Below are 14,016 nucleotides of genomic sequence, written 5' to 3'. Positions count from 1 at the left end.
TCCCGAGCTCGAGCTCTCTCAGCCGGGACGATGGAACCGACAGTGGCTCCCGGCGAGGTGCTCATGAGCCAGGCCATCCAGCCTGCGCACGCCGACTCGCGCGGCGAGCTGAGCGCGGGGCAACTGCTTAAGTGGATGGACACCACTGCCTGCCTGGCCGGTAGGTGCGCGGCCCACGAGAGAGCACCGTCGGGCGCGAGGGCTGCTGCTGGTGGCCCGGGAGGTGATGGTGTCTGGGAATCCTGAAGGACTGAAGTGTCTGGAACTGGGGATGCACTAGGCTGGCTTGGAAGCCAGAGGGAGCGTGGGAAAAGGAAGGAAGCAATTGAAGGGTAGTGTTCCCAGAGAATGATGACTAAGTTAGCTGCTGACAGCGACTTAGACCAGTGGTCCCCGGACGTTTATGTGTCAGGACTCCTTTCAACGCACAAAATAAGGTGATGACACCTCCCCCTCGCAAAGACTTTGTTTTATAGATTACATATATCTGTATTTAACCACATTCAAAATCTAAAGATCGAGTTCATTGATTAAGTAGAACTGAGACTGGAAAAAGTGTCTATACAGCAAGAATGAAACACAGATTCACCTCTCGATCTCACAGGCACGCGTGCACACACACGAGCACGCGCACACACTCATGTTAACCTATTTTCTTGATAAACAACTCCATTATTTACTGCAACAACAAAAGTGTTCTTACTCAACTGGAAGATTTAAAATCTTCCTTGGTAAAAGATTGCTCTTTGCCAGATTCCCTTCTCTGTTCAGTTTCCTGCCATCAACAGTCACTGGAAACTTGATATTCCTGAGAGAGAATGGGAGTTAGAACAACAAAGGCCTCGTGGTATGATCCAGTTGTGAAGGGCTGCCTGGCTTGCATGAGGCCGGTGTGACTGAGGGTGAGGGTAGGGGGCACAAAAACCATGCAATATGGACTGAATGTCATCTGCATGCCATCCCTGAAGTTTGTATTTTGGAAGTGACAGTTCCCTGGTGTAGCTGTGTTGCTTAAGCAAATGACCAGGGCTAAAGAGAAGAGCACATCCTTATCCCAGGGGGCCAAGCTTTAGATCTTAGAAGCACGTGAGGCTGAAGCAAGAGCCGGTCTGCCCATCAGGAAGAGAGTTTCACCAGTCTGACGTGGCGGGTGGCAGACCTCACAGCCTTCAGAACTCTGAGAAACTAAATGTCTATTATCCAAACCTCCCAGTCCATAGTGGTGTGCTGTGGTCGCCCCAGAAAAGGCAGTCCCTCAGCATTGCTATGATTTATGATCTGACTTTGACCAACTTACCATTAAGATTGAACGAAAGCCCTGCTTTTGAAACCAGTGTGTTATAATGTAAATGGATTTCTAACTAAACGCCTAGGCTGAGCAGGGCATGGATGTCCTATGCCCACGCCGAATTCTCTCATCTTTAGACCCGTTATAGTCTTGGATACAAGCACTTGGCCATGCCTCCCTTCTGAAGAAAATCTTTTGGTATCCTAGTGTAATCTTGCTTCCCTGGGATCTGTTATCTCTACACAGTGAGCTTTAAATACACAAATCATATCACCGATTCCCACGCAGGACCTCTCTGTAGCTTCCCATCATCCTTGAAGTAAAACCCAAGGTCTCTCCATTCTTCACAGATGCTTCTTGGAGTGGAAAACTCACTCTCTGAGGGGTCAGATAGAATCAATCCTGAGTTGATTCTGAGCCTAGCTTAGGATGTTCCACCAGAGGCCATTGGCACTAAGAATAAGTGCAGTGTCATGTTTCCCATACAAATCATCTCCCTGGTAACAGCCTCCCTTCCCAACCGTCTGATAGCAGCAATGGCAGCTGGTATTTTTCTAGAGTGTGTGAAGCTTTTGTCCTTAAGAAATTTGCACCTTCTCTTTCTTTGCCTGTTCCCATGTCTCGCTCCTCAGTTTCAATGTCCTTTCTCCATTTCCCCAGTTTCCCTTGTCTCTGAAGTCCTGACCTTTGTGCTGAACCTCTGTTTCCACTGCCTGGTTCTAGCTCTGGGCAAAAAGGTGAAAAGAATTAGACCTAGGAGGAACTTTAATGTCACATGTTCCACTCACATCCCATATACTGCACACAGCACAAGTATAGTTTAAACCATTATGGACACCTGCTTTTCCTAATGGATTAATACAGTGCTTACCCTCTCCTGTTAGTCACCCATGAAATTTGGCTACATTTTCTTTTTTTTAGTTGTATATTTTATGTATTTACACTTCAAATGTTATCTCCTTCCCCCCTGTCCCACCCCTCATTCCCTCTCCCCCTCCTTCTATGAAGATGTTCCCACTCCCACTCACCCACTCCATCCCCCCACCTTATTCCCCTACACTGGGGAAACGAGCTTTCACAAGTTCTCCTATTGATGCCCAACAATGCCATCCTCTGCTACATATGCGGCTGGGGCCATGGGTCCCTCCATGTGTACTCTTTGGTTGGTGGTTTAGTCCCCAGGAACTCTGGGGAATCTGGTTGGTTGATATTGATGTTCTTCCTATGGGGTGACAAACCCCTTCAGTCCTTTCTATAACTCCTCCATCGAGGTCCCCAAGCTTAGTCTGATGGTTAACTGCAAGCATCCTCATCTGTATCAGTAAGGCTCTGGCAAAGCCTCTCAGGAGACATCCATATCAGGCTCCTGTCAGCAAGCACTTCTTGGCATCAGCAATAGTGACTGGGTTTGGTGGCTGCATATGGGATGGATCCCCAGTGGGACAGTCTCTGGGTGGCCTTTCCTTCAGTCTCTGCTCCACACTTTGTCTCCATATTTCCTCCTGTGAGAATTTTGTTCCCCCTTCTAAGAAGGACTGAAGCATCCACACTTTGATCTTCCTGCTTCTTGAGCTTCATATGATCTGTGAGTTGTTTCTTGTGTATTCTGAGATTTTGGACTTAAATCCATTTATCAGTGAGTGCATACCATTTGTGTTCTTTTGTGACTGGGTTACCTCACTCAGGGTGATATTTTCTGGTTCCATCCATTTGCCTAAGAATTTCATGTAGTCATTGTTTTTAATAGCTGAGTAATATTCCATTGTGTAGATGTACCAACTTTCTGTATCCATTCCTCTGTTGAAGTACATCTGGGTTCTTTCCAGCTTCTGGCTATGATAAATAAGGCTGCTATGAACACAGAAGATCATGTGTCTTTGTTATGTGTTGGAGCATCTTTTGGATATATGCCTAGGATGGTATAGCTGGATCCTCAGGTAGTACTATGTCCCAATTTTCTGAGTGATGGCCAGACTGATTTCCAGAGTGATTGTACCCGCTTGCAATACCAACACCAATGAAGGAGTGTTCCTCTTTCTCCACATCCTCGCCAGCATCTGCTGTCACCTGCGTTTTTGATCTTAGCCATTCTGACTGTGAGGTAGAATCTCAGGGTTGTTTTGATTTGCATTTCCCTGATGACTAAGGATGTTGAACATTTCTTTAGGGGCTTCAGGCCATTCGATATTCCTCAGTTGAGAATTCTTTGTTTATCTCTGTAGCCCATTTTCAATGACAGTCTCTTTGTTTTATTTGCTGGTTTGTTTGATTTCAGACTTAACAGTTCTAACAAGATGTGAATTGGGTTCTGACAATGTTACAAGGTGTGAGAAATATGTAAATAAAAGAAAGACGTACAGAAACTATTGGCATGGCTGATAAGAGAAATGCCTGTTTCCAAAGCACTGAATACGATTGGCATAAGAGATTCTAATTTGACCTTTTGGGGACTTAGATCATAGGAAGACTGTAGATGATCATCTCTACTACGCTTTAGTAATTATATCGCCATCAGTAACTTCATAACTGGAAATGTTACTATTACAAGTACTAAGGACTCCTCATGATAAGGTGGCTTATGAAATCAGATAAGGACCATATTGAACACTCTATGGGAATAAGAGCCAATCAGGAGACATTTTCCAAGTTAGATGGGCTTGAATCTTAAGAGTAATGCAAAAGCAGGATTCTCTAGCATCGTTCCAATCAGAATTCTGTTGCCCAGTGCTCTGAATACTTACATCCCCTAAGGGAAACAAAGCCATGGCCATGTCCCCAAGGCACTGCTGGAATCCAAAACATCTTTCTCAATGTTGAATAAAAACGGAACAGCTCCGATCGCATTAGCGTAAGGCCCCACAACTGCCATCGACCCCTTACTCTTTCAGTCTTTTCACACTGGAAGCTTGAAACCATCACTGTGTCCAGCTCCACCCCCGTGTTCACTTCTTGCTTGAACTCTCCCAAGACCACACTTTCACATGGTATCGGTGAGTCTTTTGGAATGTTTACCTTTAGCGAGTGCCACCGGACTCACAACCGTACCCTTATCTAGGATTCATCCTTGATGAGTGCGTGTGTCTTCCTGCTCCAAACATTCAATACACAACCCCTTCATGTTCGGATTTACTAACGCCATGTTAGAGGAATCTCTTCAGCCCAGCCCCTGTGCTGAACCTTCACTCCACTGCCCAATCTCCGGCCCTACCATCCTGCCTCGTGGATTTCAGAGTGACGCTCAAACTCTTCTCGCTGCGTTCTTGTCTCACCTCTGGAGTGCATCGAAAGTACATCTGGAAATTGCTGACCTCATCACGTCGGACACCTTTTTGTCTTTACTTTTTGTTTCTTTAAAAATGGACTCGCAAGCTCACTTGGAGGGTTTGTTGAGGAAGCAGAGCTACTCACACATGCTTGTCTGAAGACAGGTCCTCCTCTATCCAGGGGAAGATCATCCTCTTTGACCCCGTGTGCAGCTTTGGGAAGGACGCACTTGGATCCCTGAGGCAGGGAGGGGAGGGGAGGGGACACCCACCCACCCAGCCAGATCGTCTGAAACTACCCTAGCGATCGGTGGGGTGGCAGATGTCACGACCAGATCACCCCCGACATCCCCTTTACTAAAGGCTGAAAGGATCTTTCCTCTAACCTGGTCAAGTATTTCCTATCAGAAATCTTTCTCACATCAATAACAACGATTAACTTTGGAGAGAACAGCAAATAAAGGTAAATTAAGGCAACTGAGAAGTGAATGAAAGTGTTTGAAACACATGGACGTCATACTCAGGAGAACAGAGACCGGGCTTTTCTTTTTTTTCTTCTTTATTTAGGTTTTTTTTGAGGTGGTGGTGGTAGTGGTGGTTCTTGTGTGTGTGTGTGTGTGTGTGTGTGTGTGTGTGTGTGTGTGTGTTAGAAAGCTGCAGGTTTGCCAATTTGAACATCCAAAGGACAATGTTTGAGGGAAGCACATCCATTGCAATGTGAAGAGAGAAAGACAGGGAGGTACAGCTCTGCTTTATTTGGAGTCCTTGAGCAGATGTCTCGTGCACTTTGAATTTGGGATGTATAGGGTAGACTTCAAATTTCCAAGTAAAGACCAGGGAAAGTGAAGGAACCAAGCCCATCTCTAAAATGACAGGGCTCTATGGTTTATATTTAGCAAACTGAACCACCTGCTTTTCCAGGAAAACAACAAAAGCAAAACTAACACTTGTCAAAGAGCTCATCAGGGCCCGCTCTTTCAACAACCAATCAACAATAGCTCGGAGCTAATAGAAAACCCTTGCATCCAATTAAGCTGGAAAACATGATTTATTCTTCGAAGATAATTAGTGGAAACCAATGTATAGATGACATTGATGCTGGAATTAAAATTCAAAGGCTTTAATGTGGCTATTATAGTTTTACTCAAGGAAATTGATATTATTTTAAAGATTAGAAAAAGACAATAACTCAGAAAATGAAATAGAAAGTGTTGACAATAGACAATAGGAAAACTCAATAACGGGATTATAGCATCTAAATTTCAAAACACATTATATATCCTTAACTACAGAATGAAAAATGGCTGGGAGAAAAGTCAGCAAATATATATATATAAAACCTTTCATACAGAAACAAGGTTATGGTCCAGTCATATAGCACACTTGCCTACCATGCATAGGGTTAGAATTAAATCTCTAGCACCATACAAATACACAAAGTTTCATACAATCATGAAAAAAATAAAAGAAAGCTTTTACATATGCAGAAGGTCTCCCAAAGGAGAAAATGTCCCCAAACATGCTGAAAATTATCATACAGTTAAGGTCAAGAATCCATAGATCACCAAGCAAGATTAATTTAAAAATTATCTTATGTAGGCATACTATAATCAGATATGCTTAAGAAAAAGTCTTAAAAGGAGCCAGAAAGGCTGTCCTCAGTGTAGCCAGTGATAAAAGTTACCACCGACCTCACTGGCGGCAGCAGAGACCTGGTTGGCCCAACTACATCAGTGCGTTCAGGTAATTGGTCACAGCGGAGGTCAGCAGATAGCTAACAATGTCTGATAATACCATTTCTGAAAAGATGACAGACAAGAGCTTCCAGACCCCATCTAGGGTCTGTTCTTGGCCTTCCTTCCCTTCAACTCCACCTCACTCCTCCTTCTCACTGCCATTTAGCCGCAGAAGCCCCCCTCAGGCCTGCAGTAACCACCCCTCTGTCTGCCCCCCTCAGGCTCACGGCAACCACCGCTCTGTCTGCCCCCCCCCTCAGGCTCACGGTAACCACCCCTCTGTCTGCCCCCTCAGGCCTCACGGTAACCACTGCTCTGTCTGCCCCCTCAGGCCTGCAGCAACCACCGCCCTGTCTGCCCCCCTCAGGCTCACGGTAACCACCGCTCTGTCTGCCCCCCTCAGCCTCACGGCAACCACCGCTCTGTCTGCCCCCCCTCAGCCTCACGGCAACCACCGCTCTGTCTGCCCCCCTCAGCCTCACGGCAACCACCGCTCTGTCTGCTCAGCAGCCCTTCCTGTCCACTCTCCTCTCACACCTAACTCACTCTGGCTCACCCTTCAGATCTCAGCTCAAGAACCTTCACTTGTTCCATGAGCCATGGGCTCTAGGATCTCTTCAGAACACGTAACTCATTCTGTCATTGTACATCTGCGTGATCAGTCTCTGGCTTTCCCTTTACACTTCATGGAAATTGAGGCCAATTTCCAGCCCCCTGGAGAGATGCTGGCAGAGCACAGGTGTACAATTAGTATTGGTTGAGGATAAGAAGGAATGGGTACCAGTGTTTACCTTATCAGTAGCCATATTATGAATGCATGGATTGTACTCGCTCGGCTAATGGACTTACATCTCCCTGGGAAATCAGTAATAGCTCCAAGTATTTCTACTGTCACTGAAAGTGTGAAGGGGAACCAGGACAATCTTGTCCTTTTGAATTCATATTGGTGGAGAACAACTTCCATATCAGAAGGGGAATCAAAGGGCGCACAGGAGCCATTGGAACTCTATGTGGGAGCAATGGGCCTGGAAGAGACTGGTCAGTTAGGAAATAATTCAGCAAAAAGACAAGGATTTGGAAGTGTCAAACTCTAGACATGTTCAGGGTGAACTCAGCTGGAGTCAGTGTGGCAAACGTGAGGTGTATTCATCTGATTTCCAGTCACCTTGGTAAAATGAAGAAAAGACAATGTGTAATCATGCCCACGAGCGAGGGACCTAATGTTGGCCTCTTTTATTGGTGTCTTTTCCTTTTTATTGGTTACTACAAGTGTGTAGTAGAAAGTATGGCTGTTGGGGCCAGGTTCAGTGAGGTGCTCTCTGACAGCATTCTTAGCCTTGTCCACCCAACTCTTTCCTAGAATTCCTATTATACGCAGTCAGAAAACCATTAGAACCATCATTTGAATCTTTCTAGGATTGAATTTCCTCATTTAAAAATGGGACCAATGATAGTACTAACCTTCTCTGACCAGCGTGCATGGTTTGGTGCATGGCCAATGGCTAGCATGCATGGCTTGGTGCATGGCCAGTGAGAAGTGCTTCGTAAAGTTCCAACTGTCACCTGCTGCTGATTCTCCTTGGTCCACCACGCAGTCTGTCACTGTGCTCTGTAAGCATGGTATTCTCCTGGAAAGTGCAATAGAGCGCTACATTCTTATCTTAATGGTTACTACATTTTAATTACTTCAGTCACTTAAAATTGGCAAATCACATTGGTGTACGCGGTCATACTTTATTAATAAGAACATTTTAACCTAACTCAACAGCCTGTCCCTTCACCAGCCGAGTGTTTATTAGGTACTATTTAAATAAATCAATGTTTTACCGCATGCTTTTGGAAAAAACATTCATTACTTCTCTGGAAAATGTTGGCTCTAAGGGTTATAGTCTTAGAGTGGCTCTATCAGGGCCTCCGAGCAGACTGGAATGCCTGGAAATCAGCTGAGCGTGCCTCGTGTTTGCCTCAAGCTGAGTCTACCCTGAACAAGACTAGAGTTTTACGCTTCCAAATCCTTGTCTTTTACTAAATTGTTTTATAACTGAGTAGCCTCTTAGTGTCCGCTGCTCCTATATAGAGTTCCAAAATGGTTAATTTCTCCACCTCTACTTACAAAGATGATCAGTTAGTCCATACATTGTAATCCACTCTACGCAGGGAACAAGAATTTAGTGTAATTCTCTGTCACTTCTTTATAATGTGTATCAACTGTGAAGCCTTCAAGTTTAAGAATGAAGCTAAATGTTCTTCAAAAGGCAGCGAGCCAAGCAAGATATACACACCTAAAAACCTGGCGCCCAAGAGGGTAAGGTGAAAGAGGGTGGGGGTAGGGAGTGGATCCTGAGCTACAAAATGAGTTCCTGGCCAACCTAGTCTCTGTAGAAAGAATCTGTTGGGAGCCGTGGGGGTCAGGGGGAGTCAATGAAAATCTGTTTGGACTTTAACTGAACGCCTCTCAAAAACAAAACTGGCATAAACTCACAACAAATCAGTTGCAAATAGCATAAATTCTGGTATTTTTATGTTAGGCAAAACCAATAATCAAAACCAATCCTGGACAAATCGAGTGCAGATATAGATGTCGAGTGCCTCTTCTCCCTTGCTCCGCCCCTTAGCAACACTCTCGTCTACAGTGTCGTTATGCAGACAGACACATTGATGTTCAATGATGAGGGTGGCCCACCTGCCTCTGTGTGCACCCTCAGATTCCCAGTAACATCTCCTCAGACGTGGGAGAAGACATCCTGGATACCCAGGCGCATCCCCCGGGATGTGGGAGGAGATCTTCGTGCTTCCAGTCATCTGTGACTTAATATACTCAGCTACTAGCTGTAGGAGGCAGTGGGTATAGCTTTGATGTTTGTTTATAAAATAAAGGAATGATAATTCTTGGTAATAATATAAAAAGATTTAGAGTCATCAAAAACTTGCCAAGTTGTTACTTATAGTCGTTAGATTTCCTGAGCGTTGGTTTTAAAATTCAAATTAGAAGATTCCCAACTTAGGATTTGGGAGAAAGTACTGTAATCATCACACAGTAGAAACGACTTACAGAGCAAAGGCCTGCTCCTAAATACAGGTGGCCTTGAATGTGTGGGCAGTGCGGTGCTGCAATGAGAGAGGGGGTGTGTGACCAAAGCCGATCTACGTCAACGTATTTCTTTTTCTTTTTGCTAAGACTTTTAATCAGGGGTACTAACATGGCATACTTTGACCTGGACTTTTTTGTTTGTTTGTTTTTAAGCTGAAAAGCATGCTGGGATTTCCTGTGTCACAGCCTCAATGGATGACATTCTGTTTGAGGACACGGCCAGGTACGTGGTGCTGTTCTGTTCTCTTCTCTTCCTGTGGATTTACTGCATCATTTGCAGCTCACGTTTATTGCACCGAATTCATTTGGAGTCAATGACCGTGTTTTCTTAGAAAACAAGAAACACTTAGTGTAAAACGAAAATCCCCGTGTCCACCAGTCGTCACTATCGTAAGTGCAATTTGGTCTCTGTTTTCTTCAGTAACTCTGGATATCTAATGTGTGGTAGCGTGAGGTTTGGCAAGTTTCCTATCCTCTCATGCTGAAGGGCCTTTTTCCTACCTGATCGATGATACTAAGAATCTCTGCTGCGGGGTGCAAACACTTACCGCGTGTAAACAACCTAAATTATTAGGAGCATTTTATGTGCCAGTGCGCCTGTTCTTAAATAAAGGAGCAGTAAAGAGTTACATTTGAAACCAGATTGTCCTTTAATACGAAGCTTGTTAGCAAGGCAGTCTGGTCTGCCTTTCTCAGCAGGAGACCTAGTAGCACAAAGAAAAAAACAAAACCAAAAACAAGGTCTGGCTTTTGCATATGAAATGAATGGCCTGAGGGGGCTGCAGCCTGGGGGAAGGAGCTGCTGTCTGCTCTGCTCAACTGACCGTTTCAGCTACCATCAGAGCCCTGAGAAGGATAAATCGCAGCAGGAAATATAATCCATGGCCTAAGTATCAGTTAAAATTGGGTCACCCTAGGCTCCTGTGGTGTCAGTGGCTTTGTTGGGGGGAAGAGTAGCATCACTCTTCAGCCACTAGGACCAGAAGACCCGAATGGTTTTCCTGAGGAGCTAGAACTTAAGGAACTGATATTACTTTGTCTACACAAAGTGTGACAATCCATTCTCCAGTGTCCTGTTGTCCACAGTTTGGGCCAGATCCTAGAGGCACGTGATGTTGGGGCAGTTATCCCCAGTGGTTAGAGCTAGCACACTCTGGGTAGACTGGCTGTGCCCTGTCATCTTTGAAGAACTTGGGGTCACCACTAGGAGTTGCGGTCTTTCATAGTAAGATTTTTTTCCATTAAACACCTCAAATGCCACATTCATCAGTTCTCTGACAACTTTGAAGCCGCTATCTACGAAGTATATATAAACTATACAAACTTGGCTTGTTTTCAGTTACTTGCTTTATCTAGGCTTAACACTGAAACATATAAATAGCCAAATAAAGCTTGTCCCTGAAAATGAATTATGTTTGTACTTAGCCTGATTACATGCATAGTTTTGAGCACATTAAAGAATTTAATCACTTATAAGATGACTGAGCATTAAGTTGTATGTCCTAATTATCCTTAATAGTTTATAACAAGTTAGCAGCTTTAATAAGAGCAGGATTTTACAGTTTTATCCTTGCAAAATTTTAGCCTAAAAAAATTAAAATTTTTTAATTGGAGCTCTCTTAATAATCAAAATAAAACTTTAAATCACAAATATAACCCATAGAGAGACTAGGAATTTTATGAAACTATAAATATAGCCCACAGAGGGATTGGAAACTTATTTTATTTTTGATTCTTTTATAGTATATCATTAAATCATATTATAATTTATTGTATGATTTCCTGGATAAATTTCTAGTTTACCCAAATAGTTAAAGCTTAACAGTAATCAAAGACAGAGAGGCTAGACTAAAAAAAAAGACTTCAATTTAATTATTGTTAATTTGAGTAAACCTTAGAAATTTATAACCTTTGCTTAACAATTATATTTTGTTTATTAAACACGTGTTGCTTTTTATTTAAAAATTTCAGGACAAAAATCACCATATAAAAATCCATTCTAATCTAAACTCATCTCTGACCTGTAAGAACAATCAGTCTCCTATCAAAACCTTCTGTGGCCTTTCCCCTCTGTGAATTACCCCAAAGCTAGTTCTAGTCATGATTTGGAAATAATTCAAGAAATACTCACAAGATTCCTTTTGAAAACGTGACATAACCACGATCGCTGCATTGGGAGCTACTTGAAAGAGCTCTCTCCCCGATAGTTAAACTACCAAGTTCAATTACTTTTTTTGTTTTAACTGCATATTAGTTTTGTTGTATCTAGTTTCTCATTTCAAACACTTATAGGCTCGAATGTGGAAAGTACATTTCACCCTGGTATATTTAGTTTCCGTCCCACTGCTTCCAAGGATTCTTCTCTTAAGTATCTACCTTTATTCTCAATAATTACCCCTTTAATTACATTAAAATATAAGTAAGTATTTGTTCATATTTTTAACAAATCGATTCCAATATATTGTATCACTTTCCCTACCTTTTCCGTACAAGAGTCAGCCTGTAATACCACCCTGGAGCAATGCTTGCCGCTGTCCATCCCTTTAACAGGTGCTTTGGCATTCATTATATAGATTCCTATTCAATTGGTCCTTTAGTGCTGAATTGCTTTTTGCATACAGATAATACTTAATATATATTTATGTGCTGCATGTTTGTGTGTGTGTGTGTGTGTGTGTGTGTGTGTGTGTGTGTGTGTGTGTGTTGGGAATAGATGCTAAACACAGAACTACTTAGTCAAAATGCAAATGCATAGGCCAAGTTACTCATTACCTTAGTCTCGGCTTCGAAGGTTTCTGAATGACCTTTATCACTCTCTAAATTACTTAAATTCTTCTAAATGTTAAGAAAAGTATACTGCAGTACTGATTTGTTCTCATTTTCAACACAAAAATTTCTTGTTTAAAGATATATATCTATGTGCGTATGTAGATCCCTTTCTTCTAGTTTTTCTGCCTGGACTGTTACAGACTGTGAGAGATATAGTATATGGGGCCTCCATGTGTGCACAAAGGCATTGAGTAGATATGGTCACTCTTCCAGGAACACCAGTGGATTTACCTCATAGACTGTCCTTAATACAACTAAACACGCCTCTCTGCTGTGATTAAAGTGGAATTAATCGCCATCCTTTCTAGGAGCCTGAGGAGGACCCCGTCTCCAGGGCTTTCACCTCTGATAAGAGCGGGTTTGAATTGTGGCCCAGCCAGTTGCTGTCTGCATTACGGTTTAAGTCCAATCCTTGTTGAGAGTGAAATGGGAGTCATGATGTTGACCATGCGGGGTTATTGCACATGGATGGCATGCTGTTCCCTGTGACTCAGAGCGTTTGGCATGCTGCCTGGTGAACGCACAGCGTTATAAAGCATTCGTGTTGTCACTGCTGCGGCCACACCGAGGAACAGCTCTCTATTTAATGACGAAGGTTTCTGTTGCCAATGGATTTTTGGACTCGGTGTGTTTCTGAGCTTCAGAGAAAACCTTCTGTCCTCGAACTCAGCAGCCCTGACTCATTCACTCCACCTTAGTTCAGTGCTACCATCAGTCAAAATTCAGTGAGCAGAATAAATTAGAAAGGCCCGAGATTCTTCTAGGGAAGTCAAGTACGCAGATAAACGAGGGTGGAAAGAAATGATTTTAGAAGGAGAAAGAAACCTTAAAATATTTTCATTGCCTGGAAAAAAAAATCAGGAAAGCAGAGAGGTTGAAGGTTGAGGGAGGTAAGAGCTGATGTCAGAGGCTGGAAGGAGACGAGGTGTTGGGGTTGGATAGAGCACACAAACATAAAAGTACGGAGAGACCTGTGACAAAGTGGTTCAGTTGGAGTCAGGCGGGATGAGGGCGTCAGAGGAGGTTACGCCGGGCGGCTTTTAACTTCTGCTAAAATGAAGGGATCCCTTTTGGGAAAAAGACTTGATCTCAAAGTTTTCAGTTACAATAGCAGTGGGAGTCCATGGGCTGAGGAGCAGCTCTGAGGGCCCACGTCTATCTAGAAGGCTGACCGATGGCCTGGTTTGTTTCTGTATGCTTGCTGGTCTGTTTGTTTTTTACCTAAGGTTTTAAAATAAACATCAGTAGCACAGGTCTACTTGTTGCCCTGTCTGAATTTTCTATGGGGAACAGCAGCTACTCACAAACAGATCACCGGATCTGAAATTCATTGACACTGAATAGCTACAGTATCTATTGTAGGTGGGGTCTTGTACTCTGTCCTTGCAAGAGCTCGTTTCTGATTAGAGAGAGTCTGTTAACCTTACAAGCATGATTTGAATGGTAAACACCTGTTCTGAAGGCCTTTGCTTTTAGCTTTAATCTGAGTTTTGGATACATGCGTATTTCCAGCTGGTTGGGGGGAATTGCTTTATGCCGAATGCGTCTAAAATAAGGTGTGCTAAGATCACTGAGACCTTTCTTTCTTTTTGAAAACAGAATTGGACAGATTGTTACCATCAGAGCAAAAGTGACTAGGGCGTTCAGCACAAGCATGGAGGTGAGTGGCCCCCGCTCCTTAGGTCTGCCCGATGAGGCTCATGTCCTCATTGCTTTCAGAGAACTGCCCAGTGCTCAGAGTAAAGCTTCCGTCTGACATGGAGGCTGAGTTTCAGGAAGCTCTTGAACCTGTAGTCAGAGGCACGATCA

The 14,016-nt window shown here is 43.5% G+C and overlaps 1 protein-coding gene across 1 annotated transcript in view; it reads left to right on the top strand.

Moving 5' to 3' along the window:
• Acot12 (acyl-CoA thioesterase 12) overlaps positions 1–14,016 on the top strand; it is a 39,065-nt gene continuing 25,049 nt past the window's right edge. Inside the window, exons 1-3 of the mRNA XM_032896895.1 lie at positions 1–160; positions 9,532–9,601; positions 13,807–13,867. Coding sequence (XP_032752786.1) covers positions 31–160; positions 9,532–9,601; positions 13,807–13,867 — 261 coding nt within the window. The 5' untranslated portion in view covers positions 1–30. The remainder of the gene's footprint in view (positions 161–9,531; positions 9,602–13,806; positions 13,868–14,016) is intronic.

This window comes from Rattus rattus, chromosome 3, assembly GCF_011064425.1.
Source record: "Rattus rattus isolate New Zealand chromosome 3, Rrattus_CSIRO_v1, whole genome shotgun sequence".
Lineage (NCBI taxonomy): Eukaryota > Metazoa > Chordata > Mammalia > Rodentia > Muridae > Rattus > Rattus rattus.
The sequence above is the reverse complement of the archived record's forward strand: the minus strand, read 5'-3'. Positions and strand labels throughout refer to the sequence as shown.